The 20728-nt window shown below is 41.5% G+C and overlaps 1 protein-coding gene across 6 annotated transcripts; it reads right to left on the reverse strand.

Annotated features, from left to right (window-relative positions):
* Positions 1–220: 220 nt before the first annotated feature.
* On the reverse strand, positions 221–18407 carry BAAT (bile acid-CoA:amino acid N-acyltransferase). 6 transcript variants are annotated; one of them, XM_081938179.1, is made up of 5 exons: positions 13951–14086; positions 12857–13359; positions 7330–7532; positions 6352–6654; positions 221–1063 (listed from the first exon to the last, which is right to left on the reverse strand). In XM_081938179.1, exons 2-5 carry the CDS (start codon positions 13317–13319, stop codon positions 473–475), a joined length of 1560 nt encoding a protein of 519 aa, XP_081794305.1. In that variant the 5' UTR covers positions 13320–13359; positions 13951–14086; the 3' UTR covers positions 221–472. The 6 variants fall into 6 exon arrangements, with proteins under 6 accessions (XP_081794305.1, XP_081794304.1, XP_081794300.1 ...); XM_081938178.1 differs by lacking the exon at positions 6352–6654; XM_081938174.1 differs by lacking the exons at positions 221–1063; positions 13951–14086 and adding an exon at positions 18275–18407 and having other exon boundaries at positions 5580–6654.
* Between the last annotated feature and the right edge of the window lie 2321 nt (positions 18408–20728).

Consider the following 20728-nt stretch of genomic DNA (forward strand, 5'->3'; position numbering starts at 1 on the left):
GAAATAAGTGATTGAATAACTTTATAATGCATGTAAATCAGTATCCCAATAGAATCAAGCATGGTTTACTTATGTCCTACCCTGAGATTAATTAGGAATCCTGCAGATGATAGCTGCTTATGAAGCAAGCTATTTACCACAATAGATGCAACACATTGAGAATTTATGGAGATTTTTGTACAGACAAGAGGTCAAAGGATTCATTTCAAAGCCAACATAATTATAATTAACTCATCATTTTATTTGAAATAAAAATTTATAGAAATACTCTGAAATTCACAATAGACCAAACAAGACAAGTACCGCTAATCTTTTTCCATTTCCAGAGTCTTGCAATGGCACATGATTCTTACTCTCTCGTTATCTTTATGACATCTGCATTATGAGAACCTAATTTCTATCTTCCGAGTAGGCTTTTTTGATAATATTTGTGCACCCAAAGAACCTATGAAATCTGCACTTTTTTCTGATATCATAACTTTTTAGCCGGGCCAAGATGGAGCTCAAAAAATTTCAGGATCTCCTTCCAGGAGTGTTCCTCAGCTTTGGCATGAGGCTTCATCTCCCCTCCCCATATTGTCGGCATAGGACTACCCCGGATAGAAGAGATAAAACAAGTTGGGGATCCCGGTGGTTCTATCATATGTCCAGCCCCAGGGTAGGGTAATAAGCTACAGTTAGTTCTCCCATACTTCTTTGCACGGCCCAAAGACACTTCAGCAAATATCTTGCTGTTCAAGCTTTGGTCAGCTTCTCCTACCACAAGGAGAATGTGACCCTGGGCTTTTTCCACGGGAATGGCAGAGACTTCATGAACTGAATCCAGAGGATCTCCCATGACATTGAAACTGGACATCAATCCCAATTCATTGATAAGAATTGCCTCTGTTGAGTAGGGAACAGCAGGGATGTTGATATTGCGAAAATGGAGAGGTGCACCATTCATACTTGTGGCACCATTGATGCAAACTGCAGCTGCTATTTCCTCTAAGAAGGTTCCCATGGCTAATGCAACTTCAGCTCCTTTGGACAAGCCAATAACTCCAATTTTGGGGCCTTTTACCTGGGTGGATAAGGGGAGAAATAAACACATAGCCAAGGTTAAAAATAGTTCATGGAAGCTTGAAAAGTGGTTATGCAAACATAACCCGGGGAAATGGAAATTCTTAATCCTGATCCAAACATTTATCACAAAAGCCTAAATACACAGAATGAATTTGTCAATGGAAGTGATGGAATTTTACCGGGCAAAATATAAACCTGCCAAGTGTTTGGTTTTAAAATGTGGCATTTAATGTGCCTTTTCTGCCATTAAAAATCCTCCTGTCTTGTGCAGTCATAAATAAGACTACCTGAGAATCTTGTGAAGATAACTGGGTCTTGTTTGAAGATTTAATCCCTTTTAGTATTTCCTGCTTAATATAGTTGAGTAATTATTGATAAATATTCAAGAATTGACAATCAGATGGACGCACTTCTGTCAGTCTGAATCTGGTCAGTTTAGTCCTGTGGTGGCTATGACATTGTCCATGTATTATATCTGGTTATTTTAGGGGTTTTTTAATTAACTGTATTTGTTTTTAGGGGTTTGAATTTATTTTATATCTGCTTTGTACAGTTCTTTTAACTGCTTTTTAACCTCCTCCATAGCAATTTGTCAACTGTACATACTTAATTTTATTGTATCTTGTTATATTTTGTATGAACTGTACACCGCCCCGAGTCCCTTTCGGGAGAGGGGGCGGCCTAGAAGCATTAATTATTATTATTATTATTATTATTATTATTATTATTATTATTATTATTATTATTATTATTATTATTATTATTATTATTATTATTATTATTATTATTATTATAGTACTGTTCAGTCTTGAAGTGCCCTCAACAAGAGCTCCCTGAAGTTCCCAATCTGCCTTTACCAGGCAATTCGATTCTGCTTGACTCACTAGCAGTACATCTTTTTCACCCATCTAAACAAAGTTGCTTCTCTCTCCTTATTCTCAATGCTGCCAACTGGTGGAAAGAGATGCTGCTCTAGCAAGCCAGTTATAGCTAAACTGTATTATGTTTTCCATTAGAGTATACTTTCCTAGATTATTAGTGACCAGAGCCAAGCAGCCACTGACTTAGTTCTGAGGGACCGTGGGAGAGTGATAGAGCTGACCCTCAATACTTCACGGAGGTTTTGTTGCATTCTAAGGCAAGTACTAAAGCTTTTGAGATTTGTGTACATTATCTCTTTAACAAACTAACAATAGGATGACTTTTAATTTTCAGATAACTGAAATAGTACCTACAGCAACTTTTACGTTTAGATTGTTTATCCTCATAACTATCTGTAATCTGTCTTTCCGGGCACCTAAATAAATTATAGAATTAAGATAATAATGCTATGATTCCTTAAAATAACTATAATTATCTTAATTCTATTTTTTTAAAATACATCTATCCAAATAGCCCTGTACATGCTCCACTCTTGTCTTTTTTCCCCCCTAATCATGATTCTTAAAAGTCCTGTTTTCAAAACTGACTGCCTTAACTTGATATTTTAAAGTTCATTGTGCAAAGGGAGAAAGGAAAGGACAGGGAAAAAAATAAAAACATTTGGCCCATAAAAAATAAAAATAAAGACTTCTTTGAGTTTATCTTGGCTGCCAATGACATAAAAGACATGTTGATTAATTTACTTGGCAATAATAGAAGCATTCGCCATTGCTGTATTATCTAGTATTTTTCAACTTCCGATTAGCCTATAGGTGCTTAGTGACCATTCAAAGTTACAACATACCCTTCCTCCCCAAAAGGTACTTATGACTACAGATGGGAAGGCCTGGAAAAAACATGGAAAAATTGTGGGGGAAAGGTGTTTGGAAAAAAATGGGAACACCCCCCTCCCCCCATGATCCCCTCCCAATTTTTCCAGGATTTTTTCCAGGCCTTCCCAGCTCTACTTATGTCCTGAATTTTAAATTCCAATGACCCCTCCCCCCTCCTCATGATTATGTGATCGCATTTTGGGTACTTCACAACTGGCCACTATTTATGCCTGTTTACAGCAACCTGTGCTCCCGTGAGGACAATTTATGACATTTTTTTTTTGCCGAAAACTAGGATTTACTTGCAATGTATTAACTTTTAAAAAAATTTATAATTGTAATGTACACTGAAGACCACATTTAATTTTGTTTTCCATGTGCAATGACAATAGAGTGAACTAAACTAATGGGTTTCCTTAATCACTGCAAAAAAAAATTATAAAACTAAGTTTTTCATGTGATGACCTGCATAACGATTGGCACAACTTACAATCATAATTTGGGCTCAATCACAATCCTAGGTTGAGGACTATCTGCGTTGCCCTGAATTTTTCTGATTGTATCCTATTTAAGTACCGAACATCTTACCCTACTTAGCTTTTTTTTGAGACCAGCCAAGGTCCGCTAGGTGCTGTCATCTAGATGGGTTAGTTAGATACATCCAGTTCTGAATCACACCCTTCAGAATAATTTACAGCAACTGGCCACATTTCATTGATAATCCCAGGTTTTGTTGATGCCATTTTTAAAATATGTAAATCTGGGAGAAAGAAGCCTTGAACGTGTAGGCCTATTTCCAGAAGTCATATATTCCACTCCACATTTGTGTGACAATGGTCAGTTTATTTTTTGGACACCTAGTATGACTGATATTGGCATCTGTTTGCCTCAGAAAGAGGTATACCCCATCTTCAAAACTTCCTTGGATATTTCCATTTGGGTACTAAAGTATACTTGGCTTCCAAGGACAATTAGGTGCTGCTACTTGCTAAGATGGGAATTGATCCACGCAACGAAATAGATTCTCATATAAGATATGAAGTTAGCTTTGGGTTCAGTTGAGAAGCCCTTTTTGTTTATACTGTAAGTGAGCTAGCCTAGCGATGTTTGAGGCTTTCTTTTGGATAGGAATATGGAGGGGAAAATTACTGACTTCATTTTACAGTTGAGCACATGTATTAAAGAAATACCAATCTTATGGAAGCATGAGACAAATAGAAACCTGGGAGATAGATAGATAGATAGATAGATAGATAGATAGATAGATAGATAGATAGATAGATAGATAGATAGATAGATAGATAGATAGATAGATTATATATAGATCTATTTCAAGCTATTTAGCTCTCATCAACTAGCCATACCCTTATTGAGATTTGAACTTGGCCTATTTTACATGTTAGGCAGTTATAATAACCTCTGAGCCACAAGCTCTCCTCCCTTATCAGCTGAGTTCTATGGCTAGCTGATGAGAGCTAAATAGCTTCAAATAGATCTATACCAGTCTCCTTTCATTTATTTATCAGCAAAAAAAAAATACAAAAATGGTTTCGGCCTGGAAGGCTCCTTAGGGTGGAGCTGAAAGGCAAAAGGGAAACAGTACATCCCCTCCCATATTTGGGTCATACCAGGTACCTTGACAAAAAATCTCTCTATATATATATTATTTGCCCTTTACTACAAAGTAATATTTCTAATATGTACTTTACAGAATAAACCATGTCATAAGGATATTCCCATCTAGACTGAGTGGGGTGGGATGTAGTCCAGAATCGCAGGAGGATGAACTCCTTCCTGAGGAGCAAAGAGACAAAATAGCTTTGAATCTCTGGTATGTAGGTAAAGGACAAAGGCAAACCTTCCCTAGCAGTTCACAGGATAAATCTAACAGTCACCCAGAGAAGTGCTTTAGTCTGGCAAAATTTGTGTCTATTGGTGAGTCACAGTAAAGAAAGTATTCTGAAGTAGTGTACTCAGTGTCTGTGGAGATTCTCAGTCATCCAGGTCATACTTGTCTCAAAGGTGCTTTTTGAAAAGGCAACTGGACTGGGTGTTTTTTTTTTCTTGAGGAAGAATAACAAAACATTTCATTTCTCCTGAAACATCATTATATGTGATAGCAGGGGGCGGGATTAAAGGATAGGTACTGACAGTTGAAACTGGATGTTAGTTGTGGGGGAATGGAAGGATAGGTTCTGACCAGATGGTGAAGTACTCTGAATACTCTGAAGTAGCTCCTTCTGTCATCCTTGGCTCCCTGGGGCTGACAATGAGTTCCCACATCACGCTAATCAAATCCAAGCAAATTACTTTATGTTTTATCATGGTTTGTATTCTGTGGTCTTTAAAAAGGTTGATGGTTTGCATTCTATGGTCATTGGCATTTTATGCTAATCAGGCAGCAATGGCTTATCCAACAAACTATGTATCAGTAAACCCTGTGAATGGTCTTTTTGTGGTTACAATTACTGCCAAATGATCACATTTTCAGATGATATTAACCTGGTTGAGAACTGAATAGAAATAAAATTCAGAATTATCCAAGTCAAATAAACCAGTGGGTAAAAAAAAATATTTTTAAGAGAAACAAAGGTGAAATTAAAGATTTAGAAAGCAGAATTCAGATGCATACTTATGGGATGGAAGATATTTGATTTGACACTAATATCTCCCCCCCCCCAAAAAAAAACCAACCAAACCCCCAGCTTAGAATAGTTGTTGATTGAAAACTATGACATAGCGTTGTGACGTTATTTTAAAAAAAGGCAAATGTAATTTACTTTGCACCAGAAGAAATGTAAGTTCCAAATCTCAGGAGGAAATGTTCCACCCTTTAAGAATTCACACAAACTGTTTTAATTTCAGAGAATGGCAAGTAAATTTTATGAAGGTAAAATGAAGACTGTTGACCCGTGGAGCGTTATGAAAAGCAAATGATGGATGGAAGGATGGAAGAGCATTAAGAAGCCCACAGAGAATGCTAATGTCTGTTTTCTTCTCAGACTGTGGGACATGTAAACATGTGAGGCAGACTATTTGAATATTCTGAAAAATTTCCTAACACCAACAGCAGTTCAACAATGGATCTAATTAGTCGGAGAACTGCAGGGCTCCCCTTCATCTAAAGGAGGTTTTAACTTTAACCTGAACAGAGTAAGAAGACTGGAGTTCATGGCCTCAATGTATCCACCCAACTGCATAATTCCAAAGGAAACTAAACAACCGGGCCTTTCTTTTATCATAAACTGCTATTCTGAAGTGGCCCAAGATGAAGCTTAAAAACATTCAGGATCTCATTCCAAGAGTGCTCCTGGGCTTTAGCATGAAGCTTCATTTCCCCTCCCCACTGGATTGGGATGGGAGAAAACCGAAGTGGATAAGCATAGCAAACTGGTGATCCAGGGGGTTCTATCAGATGTCCAGCTCCTGGATAGGACAACAGGCTACAATTGTTGTTTCCATGTTTCTTTGCTCGAGCTATGGCTGCTTCAGCAAACACCTTGCTATTGAAGCTTTGGTCAGCTTCTCCCACCACAAAGAGGATGTGCCCCTGGGCCTTCTCCACAGGGATGGTAGATGCTTCATTTGTTTGATCCAGAGGATGTCCCAAGCAATAGAAAGTGGATGCTAATCCCATTTCATTAATGACAACCTTCTCAGATGGGTAGGAAGTTCCAGGGATACTGACATCATGAAAGTGGAGTGGTGTACCACTCATTCTTGTTGGACCATTGATACACACTGAAGCCACTACTTCCTTTAAGAAGGTACTCATGGCCAATGCAATTTCTGCTCCTTTGGATAAACCAATAACTCCAAGTCCCGGACCTCTTACCTAGAAGAGCAGAGAGACATACAAAAAATTAAATCAGTTTCTTCTTTAAAACAATGAGAACAAACAATATCAAAACTATTAAAAAATGACAGTCTTTTAGTGCACATTTTATTTTATTGCAGTTCTACACCATTCCAAAATGAAAAGTTGGTCACCTTCTCTTTCTGTCAGCCAGCCAATATGTGAGAAGAAAATACGACAGAGAGAAGGAAGCAAGGAAGCCTGACAAAAATGTTGTTGCTTTTATGAATCAGCTCTTTAAAGCAGTGCACTTTTAGCATGACTCTCAATCGCATGTTTTTGCATGCTTTTCAGCTACACATAAGGAAGCCTAAGGGAAAAAATGGTATGCTTTAATGAAAACCAAGTGGGGTGGATGTTATGGGTGTCTACAAAATGACAAATGAGCATTGCAGCATTGAGGAGTCAGCCCTGCACCTTTTCTACATGCATGGGAAATCACAATGCTCATACAAAAGGTGGCAATGCAATGCTGCTCTCATCATTCTGCCCTCAGGAATAATGTTGTGCTCATGACAGGCCCAAAATGCCCTTAGCTTGTCATATCTTATGGGTGCCTAGTTTGTATGAAGTATTCTGCAAATAGAGAATAAACTCTAGGATCTTTCTGAGTCTCAACAAGAACCTTAAGAAAAGATATAATCTCAGGCATACCTTAGGATTTTTCAAGAGCAGTCTGGATGCTTCTTCAAAATACTCCAGATCTATTACTTCCAGAGTCGGTGGCAAATCATCATATGCAAAGAAAGCCAAAGCCAGAACTGCAAAGCCTTTGCTAGCCAATAAGCCAGCTCGAAATTCGATTAGTCCTCCAGCTCCACCAAACAGGTCGATCAGTCCTAGAAATGGCCCAGGGCCTGGTGAGGCAGAAAGGGAGAAAAAACAAGGATAAGTAAAGAAATGAAAAACGGAGTAATATCCTTTTATCAAATACATTGTTTATTTTCTCTGATTTGGGAACAATGTTTTTAATGATGTCTAAAACTGTTTTTTTATAGCTATGTCATACTACTGGGCCAAATTTAATTTTCACTCAGCTACTGTTGCAAAATCTTTTTCATAGGTACCATTAGCAAGCTTTGCATCTCACATGGAACAACTTGCCTCCAGAAGTTGTGAATGCCCCAACACTGGATGTTTTTAAGAAGATGTTGGATATCCACTTGTCTGAAGTGGTGTAGGGTTTCCTTCTAAGCAGGGCTAGAGGTTGGATTAGAAGACTTTCAAGGTCCCTACCAACTCTGTTATTCTACATCTTATTTGTGAGATGCATGAAAGACTTTTCGTTGTCTCAATTAAGTTTCTTTCTATCATTTTTGTTCCTTTTGTCAAACTAGTACATCCATGTTCAATTTTATCGATATCTTCTAAGGCATCAGCTATTTCACCCAATTCTGTGTTATCTGCAGATGTGAAGAGCATTCCTTCTACCTCTTCATCAAATCAAAGACATTAATAAAATATATTGATGCAGGATGAAGTTTGCAGCACTGAATTCAGTATCTCACTTTAGTTTCACAAAGAATCATGATTAAATGAGCATTTGAATATTATTTTTGAAGTACTATATATCCAAACTGACGTGTCACTCAATCGCAATCATCCTGCCTGCTGATGAGAACGTCATAGATAATTTGTCAAATGCATTGGTATACAGTGTTGTATCTACAATATTTTTATAATCTATGAAAGACGTTAATAGAAAGTAAAGGTTAGTCTGATACATGCTAATGTATAGTAATGGGTAGTAACAGACTCTCATAACTGGGGCAGTGTACAAATATTGTAAATTAGTACTACTACAAATATATAACGTTTAAATATTTCTCCAATAATAATAATAATAAATTTGGATTTATTAGCCGCTCCCTTTCCGGGCAGGACTCGGGGCGGCGTACACTAAGACATATATAAACATACATATATACAAAAACATACATGCACGGAGGAGGTAATAGATTAAAACATTTAGACAAATTAAAACCATTAACATGCCCCGTTTAATAAAAACCCAATATACAATAAAAATGTAAAATTTAAAAAAGACAGTCAGGAGGAATATGAAAAAATTACGGTTGAGCCAGGCCGGATAATTGAAAGAGGTGGGTCTTCAACTGTACACGGAAGGAGCGGAGATCGGAAATAATCCTGATGTCACGGGGGAGGTCATTCCACAGGGCTGGGCCCATCACAGAGAAGGCTCTGCTCCTGGATGTCGCCCCCCGACACTGTTTGGCGGACGGCACCCGGAGAAGTCCCTCTCTGTGTGAGCGAATTGGTCGTAGGGATGTGTGGGGCAGGATGCGATCCTGCATGTAACTAGGTCCTATGCCATGAAGCGCTTTAAAGATCATAATCAAAACCTTGAAACGCACTCGGTAGACCACAGGAAGCCAGTGCAGCTCGCGCAGGAGAGGTGTTACAGGGGAGTATCTAGACCTCCCCATAATCACCCACGCGGCCGCGTTCTGGACCAACTGTAGTCTCCGAGTGCATCTCAAGGGAAGCCCCATGTAGAGAGCATTGCAGTAGTCCAGGCGAGACGTCACTAGCGCATGGGTGACTGTGCGTAGGGCATCCCGGTCCAATAAGGGGCGCAATTGGCGCATCAGGCGGACCTGATGGAACGCCCCCCTTGCCACGGCTGTTACATGGTCATCCATGGACAGCCGGGCATCTAGGAGGACTCCCAAATTGCGCACCTGTTCCATGGGGGCTAGTTGCACGCCCCCAATGGCCAGAGATGGAAGCACCTGGTTGAACCGGGGGGCCGGAAGCCACAGCCACTCCGTCTTGGAAGGGTTGAGTTTTAGTCGGTTGCCATCCATCCAGACCCGTACGGCCTCCAAACACCGGGACATCATTTCGACGGCCTCATTGGGGTGGTTCGGGGTGGAAATGTATAGCTGAGTATCATCAGCATACAGATGATATCCCACCCCAAAGCCACGGATGATCTCGCCCAGCGGTTTCATGTATGTGTTGAACAGGAGAGGCGAGAGCACCGATCCCTGTGGCACTCCACATGTGAGTGACCTCCGGGTCGAACTCTGCTCCCCTGCCAACACACGTTGTGTCCGGTCAGAGAGGTAGGAGCCAAACCACCGTAAAACGGTGCCCCTGACTCCCAACCCCTCTAGCCGGTGCAACAGGATACCATGGTCGATGGTATCGAACGCCGACGAGAGATCTAATAGGACCAGGATAGAGGAACAACCCCTATCTCTGGCCCTCCAGAGATCATCAACCAATGCGACCAAGGCCGTCTCCGTGCTGTGCCCGGGTCGGAAGCCGGACTGGTGCGGGTCTAGATAATCATTTTCCTCCAGGTGACGTGGGAACTGCTGTACCACCACATTCTCTACAACCTTCGCTAAAAAAGGAAGGTTGGAGACAGGACGATAATTGGCTAGGTCCGTTGGGTCCAGGGAAGGCTTCTTGAGCAGGGGCCTCACCACCGCCTCTTTCAAGGCGGCCGGTAGAGATCCCTCACCCAACGAGGCGTTCACTAGGCCCAGGAGCCAGTCGCGCGTAACCTCCCAGGATGCCAGTACAAGCCAGGAGGGACACGGGTCCAATAAACATGTGGTGGGTCGCAGACGTCCACGCAACCTGTCCAAATCCTCGATGGCAACCGAGTCAAACTCCTCCCAAAGCGGTCCCTCAAGACTCGCCACGGGCGTCTCTACTGGACCACTGAAAGGGGCCCATCCCATCCGGATTTGAGCGACTTTGTCCTGTAGATATTTCCCAAACTCCTCTGCTCTGCCCTGTAAAGGGGCTTCCCGCGGTCTCTCAAACAAGAGGGAGCGAGTCACCCGAAACAGGGCGGCAGGGCGGTTATCTGCGGACGCAATAAGAGCGGCACAATATTGACGTTTGGCCGCTCTTAGTGCCACAAGGTACGTCCTCAAATAGGCTCGTGCCTGTGCTCGGTCAAATTCGGAACGGGAGGATCTCCAACGACTCTCTAGGCGTCTCTTGTGGCGTTTCATCACCCTTAGCTCCTCAGTAAACCAAGGGGCCAGGGTGGTTCGTCGCCGCAGGAGAGGCCGCAAAGGCGCCACCCGGTCTAGGGCCCCGGTAGTCGCACTATTCCATGCGTCCACCAGGTCCTCTACTCGAGGGCGGGTCAGATCCACAGGAGGTGGCCCAAGCTCCGTCTGGAACCTATCTGGTTCCATCAGGCGCTTGGGGCGGAACCATCTAATGCCTTCCGGTTCCGCCTCCTCGCGGTGGGGGGTAGCACCAGGGAAGTCAAGCCGGAGAAGTGAGTGATCCGACCATGACAGGGGAATAATGGCTAGATCCCCTATTCCCAGATCACTCGTCCACTGGCCAGAGACAAAGACAAGGTCCAGCGTGTGGCCTCCCTCGTGAGTAGGGCCCTGAATTAACTGGGTCAGGTCCATGGCTGTCATGGAAGCCATGAACTCCCGAACCCCCTCAGACGCTTCTCCCATCGACGGCAGATTAAAATCCCCCATCACTAACAGTTTGGGGGTCTCAATCGCCACCGATGAGATCAGCTCGAGGAGTTCAGGCAGGGCCGCTGACGTATAGCGAGGAGCCAGGTATACTATCAGCAGGCCCAACTGCCTCCCTGGGCCCCATCTCACGACAAGGGACTCACACCCGGATGTCTGTGGCACAGTGAACTCTCTCGGCTCTAAGTCTTCCCGGATAATCACTGCTACCCCACCGCCCCTTCCCTGGGCCCGAGGCTGGTGAAATGCTCGATAACCTGGCGGGCACATTTCCACAAGGGGTAAACCACCCTCGTGGCCCAACCAAGTTGCTACAAGTCAATTATTTCATGATCTGCTCTAGAATCTTCCCAAATATTGATGCCAAATTGTCTGATTTGTAGTTCCCTAGTTCCTCCTTTCTGACAGTATTTTTGTCCTTTAGACATTTAGTATTTCACATATTCTCTGAGAGAATTTCAAAGATAATGATTTGACCAGATCAGCAGCAGGTTCTTTCAGTGGTCTAGGAATCATCTAGGCCCATGATGGCGAACCTATGGCACGCATGGCACAGAAGGCATGCAGAGCCATTTCTGAGGGCACACAAGGCATTGCCCTGTCAGCTCCAGCACACGTGCGCACGCTGGCCAGCTGATTTTCAGCCTTGATTTTTTTTCCCCTAAAGCCTCCGGAGGGTGAAAAACCACCCAACGTGCAAACCGGAAGTTTGGGAACTTCAGGGAAACCTCCTGAAGCCTCTGGATGGTGAAAAAGTGCTCAATGCCCAAACCAGAAATTTGGGGGAAGGGTGGGTGGGTCCCACGCGCATATGCAGGTGTCATAGTGTGTGGGGAACATGAAATTCTGGGGGTGGGCACTCGGGCGATAGCGCGCACATGCATGCTTTTGGCACCTGTGGCGAAAAAGGGTTGCCATCACTGATCTAGGCCAAAAGACTGAATTTCTTTAAAGCCAGTAAGTGTTCCCTGGCCATATTTCTGTCCAATGGAGTGCTTCTCAGAAAAGACTGGGCCAATGAATGAGCCTAACTCATATATCAATTATTGTTTTTTTCTTTGGATATATATGATGAATACTTTTTGTTGTCCTTACCAACTTTCACTAACTTTGACAGCTTTAGCTTTCCCAACAGTATCTGTGCATATCTGGGTGACGTATTTATTCCCCTCCCTGTGACATGACTTTCTATTTTTATGTGCCCCTTTTTCAAAGAGTGTTCAGATCTTCACTTGCTTTGTGCATGGGCATATGGTCTCTTTTATCAGTATCATGATCCAATTTAGATAAAAGTGCTCATAGCCACAGAACAGCCAATCTAGAGAGAGGCAGAGATGGAGATCAGGCTTTTCAATCTCGCTAACAGATTATGAATACTTCAGGAATTTTAATAGTAGAAATCCACATGGGAATGGTAGGGGTACCAGAAACCAAGACACTTTGGAAGATATGACGATTATCAATAAAATATAGATCCAGACAAACTTGTGAAGATGGTTTCCTGGTCTGGCTAATCTCAAAAGGATAACAGATTATGGGATTGCTCATCCAAGCACAAATCAACAGTGCTTCCATGCTGGCTAGAAAGTCTAGGCACTACCACCTTAAATACATTTGGAGGCACCATCCATTGCAAGCAAGAGATTGAGGCAATAAAGAGAAGTGGGAGAGAAAACAGAATTCAGTTTCCTTACCTGGAGGCAAGAAGAGGGCTCCCCGGACCCGGCCGCACTTAATGGAGGTGCGTTCCACTCCAGGAGCTGCATACCATCGTTCCACAGTGCAAGTAGCCAATGGTTCATGCATTGGCAAGGGCACAATCACAGTAGAATCGAAGAGGCTAATCTGAACATAGAAGGGGCTGCCTGTCACATCACGTTTGAGCAGCCTGTGGAACATCTTCTCAGCCTTTAGAGTGTAAAAGAGGCCCATGGGCCACACACCTGTGTAGTTACCACCCAGAGCAGAAGCCTCTGCCACATCCACTTCTCCATTCTGATTTGCTTGGTAAAAGGCTCTGGCTGTAAATTTCATTCCCTTTTCATCTGTCAGTGATGCATGTAAGGTCACAAGCTGGGAGGGCACCAGGCCAGAGGCATGAATCTTCACTGGTAAGTCAGCGAGGGAGACTTCAGGAGTGACACTGAGGTGGACCATAGCAGCCAGTTCTTGAGGGTATCTGGGGAAAGTCAGGTTCCTAAAGATATAAATTTGGGACTTGTTCAGTCTCCTTACCACTTCCCTCTCAAACCATGCTGGTCCTCAATCTGTGGTCAAAATGTCATCTACATTGCTCTGCCAGTCCTGTGTTATAATGCTAAAGTATTCCAGAGGTCTCTGTTTCATTAACTTGTTCAGACAGCTCATAATCTCAGAACCCAACTCTGGGACCAATTGGAGGATTTTATAAATGCTCCTAAGTTTTGTGTAGGATGACATCAATTCAAATGCATTCAATTTAATCTACTTTGGATATCTTTTGTGAACTTGCGTCTACAATTTCCTATTTTGAAATCATTGGCATCAACAGATTTGTGCTGCAGATCAGTTTGCAAGATTATCAAAGTGTTGTTAAAACCAGCAGGAGGGAAAAGGAACATTAAGCCGCTTTGGATACACACCTGAGTGCGATCATCTTTCCAAAGGCAATTCCTAACTTGATATTTTTGCAGTTCACTAAGCATACATCAAGACAGTTAAACAAACATTCCTTTAAGCTAACTCCCTTCCATCAAGCAGAAAAGGGAAGGACAAGGCAAAGCTTGCCAGCATTTTGCACCCCCCTCACCTTCAAGTTCCTGCTCCTCAAAGTGAGCCTCTGAATTTGCCAGATTGAAGAACCAGCCCCATGTAGCCACTTTCTCTTCTCTCAGCCGTAATGGAATGGCACAGTGCAATTCTCTCTCTCTCACCCACTTCAAATACAATACCTTTCAGCTCCAAACTTCTTCAGAATAAAGGCTTGCTGTGTCAGCTGACCGCTAAGGAAAAAATAGACTTTCGACAGAACTCCGAAGTCCTATCTGCACTCTTCTCTTGACCAAACAGTGGCTTAAAAAGGATCCAGTGAAGATTTTGGAAAATAAGGAGCTGGATCCTCATCATGTGACTTGAACTAATTCTCAGAGTGATATAAAAGTTGGAATGGAGTTTAATAGACTGGAACAAGCAATTTGAGAAAGAAATGGGAACATACTGTACAGTATTCTATTTGTAACTGTTTTTTCCCAGAGTCACTTTACAAAGTGTTTCAATAAATAATGCCTTCTTTTAATCTTTTAATGCCTTTAAATATACAATACTTAAAACAAGAAGGCATTGCCTTCTTGTTTCTGTAAAACAGACAAAACTCTGCAGTTATGTGGATCAAGAAAGCAATGACTCCAAAAGAGCTCACATTTCAGTTCTGGTTTCACACAAGAATCACTATTTTAGGAAGCAGTTAGAAATATTACCTCCCATCCAGCCACACCAATGAATCTCAGCAGACCCATAGTGCACCAGAAGCCTTTAATGCCAAAAGAATCGAGCTTACATCAGGTAACTACGGTATATTCTCAGTTTAAAAAAAATCTGTACTGTCTAAAAACGGTCCATCTAGCCAAACTAACAACATTTACATCATATATAATAAATGCCATTGATGAAAAAAAGTTTCAAACATTCCATGAAAACAACATTCCTGTCAGGCATGCCTCCATCAATAACCAAGAAAGAAAACTCCTAACTCCATTGTTTGTGGAAATAAAATACGTTTACTGGTTATGAAAAGATAGCAGCGAAAGTAAAGCAAGATCTGAGCCAGAAAGGCGCAAACAAATACATATCAAATGATAACCCAGCCCCTTCCCTCCAACAACCCCACCCCAGTGTCCAACATGCAACTCCCTTAGGTGTCATGTGGGGTGCATCTCCAAAAGGCATCATCATGTTGGTATGCAGGCCTTGACCAAGTCCAAACACCGGCCACCAGCATGCGCAGAAGATGATGAGAAGAAAACTCCCTTTTTCATATCACTCCTGTACCATTTATTCCCATCCCAAATACCATGCCCCCACCCTCCCTGTTTCTATGGCAGCCGATAGTAAGAGAAGCAGAGGCTGACAATTCCCCAACATATTCCAGGCAAACTCCTATATTTCCAAAATTGGCAGAGAATGACCCACTTCCCCACCCACCAAACTAAACAATTTAACAGTAAATCACAGGAATAGAACGCATAAACCTTCTTTGGAAAACTCTATATTTTGGAAATGTTAGAAGAAATGCCCATATGGGTTCAGTTCCAAGTGGGTTAAAGACACTGAATTCATGGAAGTTGTTTGGAAACAAGGTTTATTGATGATGGACAGGATGGTTTGAAGTCCTGGGGGAAAAGGGAAGAGATGCTGAGAGAGCCCTGGTTTTATGCCCTCTTTGGGCTTTTGAATTTGGGCAACTCTGTAGGCTGTCAGGAGTCCCAGGCTTGGTTGAGCCTTTGCTGGGTGATGATGTAATGAAAGGGCTTTGGGATTCCTATTATGGCTCTGCCTAAAAAAAGTACATGTTTCTTATGTAGAATAGACTGGCTCAGGCCTTAATGGCCCATTGACAAAGGTGGGGGCCTGAGTTTCTGCCTCCCTTTGAGGGGAAAAATTCTGTCCTTTTAATATTTCCTAAAATATTTCATTTTTCTAGGAGAGGTGTGGGTGCTAACTATTCCTTCAGAAAGTCATTATCTTTGAAATTCTCTCAGAGAATATGTGAAATACTAAATGACTAAAGGACAAAAATACTGTCAGAAAGGAGGAACTGGGGAACTACAGAAACTATTTGGAATAGTATCCCACTCAGCTAAAACAAATTCACTTTTTAGATAAGAAGGAGACCATGTTAAACTATCACCCAAAGTGTTCAGGGCACCCTGGTTTTTGACATGTATTCTAGACAAGATAACGTGATTTGGTGGTTTGTGTGTTTGTTTGGTTTTTTTTTTTTATATACGAAAGTTTGCCTATAATGCATAAACAGAATCTGCTGTTCCAGAATGTTTTGGTCATATTACTTCCAGTACTGTGCTCTTAATGACTGTTGAGTTTGGGCAATTATGAAATCATCATTTTGCTTTGAACCTGAGAGGGAAGCAAATTTCAATCTTATACGACTTGTACTTTCTATTTTTCTGTAACTGGTAGTTTTGGTTAGTTTGGTTGATTAGGAAGTTGGCATTTTGCACAGTTTTCTAAACAAAATTTCGCTTGGAATAGGGTTTGCGTTGAGATAATTGGATAATTTTTATCTTAAGATCTACTTCAGGATTTTTTTTCCAGGTGATCAATATTTCATGTTGACTGAGATGATATTCCTATTGAAATTCTAGTTATTTTGATCCTAATGTTAGGTGAGCTTCAGTTGCTGTGACATACAATTCCTTTGTTTCCAACATTTTAAAGAATGGAGTGATTAATGAAGTTCAATTTTGTTCCCATTTATTTTCAATATATTCCAGAGCATCAATCTATTTCTGCTTAATTTGCTTTTAGGCTTGCTTCCATGTCATCTCTTTCTGCTTCATTTGAAGTTTAGAGCCATAGACAAGCAGATTAACTGGAGGAGAAATGGTTCTGGATTATCAATTCTCGCCACCACATCTCTAGACTAATTTTTTAGCTTCCCAAAAAATCATCCATAATCAGAAATTGCATATCCAGTGGTGGGATCAATTTTTTTTACTACCAGTTGTGTGGGTGTGGCACAGCTTGGTGGCCATGGCACGGGAAGGACACTGTAAAATCTCTAATCCCACCCCACTCCCGGGGAAGGTTACTGCAAAATCCCCATTCCTTCCCGATCAGCTGGGACTCGGGAGGCAGACAATAGATGGGGGTGGGGCCAGTCAGAAGTGATATTTACCAGTTCTCCGAACTACTCAAAATTTCCGCTACTAGTTCTCCAGAACTGGTCAGAACCTGCTGAATACCACCCTTAGTCTTACCTGGAAAGGTTTAAATTCATCTCTGTAGTTAATGTAAAACTGAGAATCTATTCCCATTTTTATAGTATTCATGACATTTGATCATTCTTAATCTCATCCTGAGGAGAAAGGAATATTGGGATGCACCCCATAATTTCATGTTTTCTAAAATCCAGAAATAGGCCTAGAGGTCCAATTTTAATATTTAATGGGTGTGGAAATAAGTGTAGTATAAATGAGGAATCCTGTATCCCTGCTATGTAACAGTTTTCTCAATAGATTCCCTCCCATGCTTTTTATGCAGTAAAGATTATTAATGGCATTATTACTGCTGAACATTCTTTTCCAGATAGCTTCTTTTATGGCCCTTTGATTTCTATCATTTCTGTTCTACTTATGGACCTCCCTGAGGAAAGAGAGATTTCCTTGCCTTTTGAGGTAATATTCTCAGACATGACCATTCTCCAAGACACTTGACCCTGCTATTATTGCATCTTTATACTGCATCTCCATATTGCATCCACATTGCATCTCATCTCTCAATTTCCATGGCCTCAAATGTCCCAAATCCTCTGGCCTCACATGTCCCAAATCCTCTAAAATCAAGGCTAAGCATGCCTTTTCTGTTTCTGGTTTTGAACGATACCTCAAGCTAGATACTGAATGGCTTGTACAAAACCGCTTCTTTCTATTGTACTTTATCATGATTTTTATTACATTTTTTAAAGCTTGTGGGCTGCTTTCCTATCAGAAGGTTCAGGGGAGTATAAGAAGAGAAGAAATATTTTTCCTAAACACTTCAAACTTTTTAATGCTGCCATTCTGTTTGCAATGGATATGTCACCTGGCTTTCAGTTTAACATTAACAATACAGATTGCAAAACAATATCAAGTAAATAAAATGGAGCAACGAACTCTCTTGTCTGCTTAGTGGTGAAACCTCCCCAGTGAGATTGAGATACTTCAGCAGCCATCCTCCCACACAAGCACTGGATGTTTCTTTCATTCTGGAACATGAGATACTATCTTTTCCTCGGAGTAGCTATTGGCTGTACCATACATGAGATCAATCACTCAATCTGCACCACAAAAGCTCTTGCCATGAAAAAGCAGTTGCCCAAATGGTAGGCAAGTTTTGAAAAAGAGCCCCAAACTCACTTTTCTCCAGCACTTTTCCACAATTCTTACGTTTCTCTGCTTGCTTCGTTTGCTTGGGATCCAGGCTCTTTTAAACACCACTTTATAAATTAAAAATCCGAGAATGAGATCTTGGTTCATGCAATTGATTAACATGGCCTGTTTATATTGGCTTATCAAAACTGCCTAGTGGTAATCATTAACTGAAAGACATAAACTATATCTAATCTACCCACTGTAAAATCCAGTATGATTCTGCGGACAATGGCCTTTCCTTCTTAAATGTACCATTTAAACTTAGCTACTCCTAGATCCCCACTTTTTTATAGCCCTACTTGAACTATTTTTCCAGGTCATCGTATTTATGAGAAAGCAAACTGAGAAATAAGAAAAGGTGTCTCTATATATCCTAGATAATGTTGATTACATCATTATAATATGCAAACACTGCATTTTGATTGGCTAATATCTAGCATATCTGGTCTGGATCTGGAAGTCCCACGGTATCTTAGCCCTTTTATTCCCCATGACTTTCTATGAAATCTCCCATCTAGAATGAGGAGAATCAGATGTTCCTATATAGAATACCAGCTACTTAGTCATACTGTTCAGCATATGTTGTTCAGTGGTAGGATTCAATTTTTTTTACTATCGGTTCTGTGGGTGTGGCTTGGTGGGCATGGCACAGGAAGGATACTGCAAAATCCCCATTTCCTCCTGATCAGCTGGGACTTGGGAGGCAGAGAATAGATGGGGGCTGGGCCAGTCAGAGGTGGTATTTACCGGTTCTCCGAACTACTCAAAATTTCTGGTACCGGTTCTCCAGAACTGGTCAGAACATGTTGAATGTTCTCTGATGCTGTTCCTATCTTATACTCTGTTAGTTGGATTGTCTTTGCGGCCTCTCTGCATAATCAGTATTTCAGTCCAGCCCTTTCGAACCGCTGGGAGAATTTCCCAAGCCAACTCAGCTATGAGTTGCAGGATCTTGTGCCACACCCATAACGCATGCGTGCACAAATAGCTCCTCCCCCCCGCTTTTGGGTTGGTTTTTTTTTGCCCTCCCCAGGCTCCAGAGGCTTTCTAGGAGCCTTGGGAGGGCGAAAACAGCCTCCCCCCCCCGGATGCCCTCAGGAGCTCCCCCCCCCCCCCGGTAAACCAGACCGGAAACCTGATCAGGCAAGCCACTTAGTTTATTGTAAAGTTATATTAACAAAACCTTGCCATTCTGAAAGTACAAATCTCCTTACTGGGTTGTTTTTTCTTCTTTACAGTCAGATGAATTTAGGGTGGGTCTTACCTAAGTTTCTTTCTCTGACCGTTAAGCAGTTTTTATCTGATACCGTTTTTTCTTCCCCTCCTCCCTCAAAGTCATTCACTCATACATTACAACATAAAATACAAGGGGAGAAATGCTGAAATAAAAGATAATTCTTATTGTATAAGAGTCAATTGGGTGTAGTGGTGAAATTGTTGGCCTGGGAGACTGTTTACTCCAGTCCTGCCTTAGGTATGAAATCCAGCTGCATGACTTGGGCTACTCACTCTGTCAGTCTACCCACTTCACGGAGGGTGGGGGAATAGGTGGGCTTGCTGGCCTTGTTCTCAACTTTCATTTACCGTAGCTTAAAAAAATGGGCAATCAACTGGACCTATAATTCCCTGACAAAAGAAATCTTAGCATGGGAGTTGCCAAACTGTGAAAAGCAATGTGTAAGAAGCAATTATTTCTTTTTCCCAATGAAAGGGGTATTCTTGTTCTTGTTATTACAACAGAATATGAAATTCTGCAGGTGTGCCTTACCAAGCCAAAAGAAACAAGTTAAACTGGTTATCATTTGAATTTAATAGCTGGTATGAACTGGCACCAGATTTCTAGACCTCATTTTTAAAGTCTGAAAGGTACAACTAGCATCTGCTTCCAGGCACGGATAATTTCTTATTAGGGAAACAGTTCAGTAATTTGCATTTTGTTTTGATATTCTCATTATCTTTCATCCTTTTAGTAAAAAAAGTGCCACACTTATCTAGAAAATGTTATGTATGAATTCATTCATTTATAGCTTGGCCATTCTCAGACAACAATCTAATCTTTGTGCAACATCTTCAGATACTCAAGGAAATCACCTTCGCACTGCACCTTCTGTTTGTGTAAAACCTTTGTGTTTGTTCAATCTAGCATGGCCCAGCAGATAACATTGTCACAAGTAGATATAACTTTTTATTCTGAATAATGTTCAGAATATAGTAATCCTTGTAATCCAGATAATGTTGTATTCCTTGATTTACAACAATTGAATTTAAAAATTCTATTGCTAAGCAACAGTTTTTTGTCTCATTGTACTTTTTTTTTTTGCCACAAAGTAAATCACTGCCGTTGTTAAGTTAGCAACCGAGTTGGTAAGTGAATCTGGCCTCCCCATTGGCTTTGCTTGTGAGAAGATCACTAAAGGTAACCACATGACCCCGGGACAT

This window comes from Natrix helvetica (assembly GCF_964273705.1).
Source record: "Natrix helvetica genome assembly, chromosome: 1".
Taxonomy (NCBI): domain Eukaryota; kingdom Metazoa; phylum Chordata; class Lepidosauria; order Squamata; family Natricidae; genus Natrix; species Natrix helvetica.

Bases quoted from the DNA above. Each gene is read 5' to 3' on its own strand.
- BAAT (XM_081938179.1), bottom strand. From the start codon at position 13,319: ATGGTCCACCTCAGTGTCACTCCTGAAGTCTCCCTCGCTGACTTACCA. The intron at 6,655-7,329 runs GTATGCCTGAGA...CTGCTCTTCTAG, and splicing joins TGCTCTTGAAAAATCCTAAG to GTAAGAGGTCCGGGACTTGG. The intron at 1,064-6,351 runs GTGGGAGAAGCT...TTATCCACCCAG, and splicing joins AGGGGCACATCCTCTTTGTG to GTAAAAGGCCCCAAAATTGG.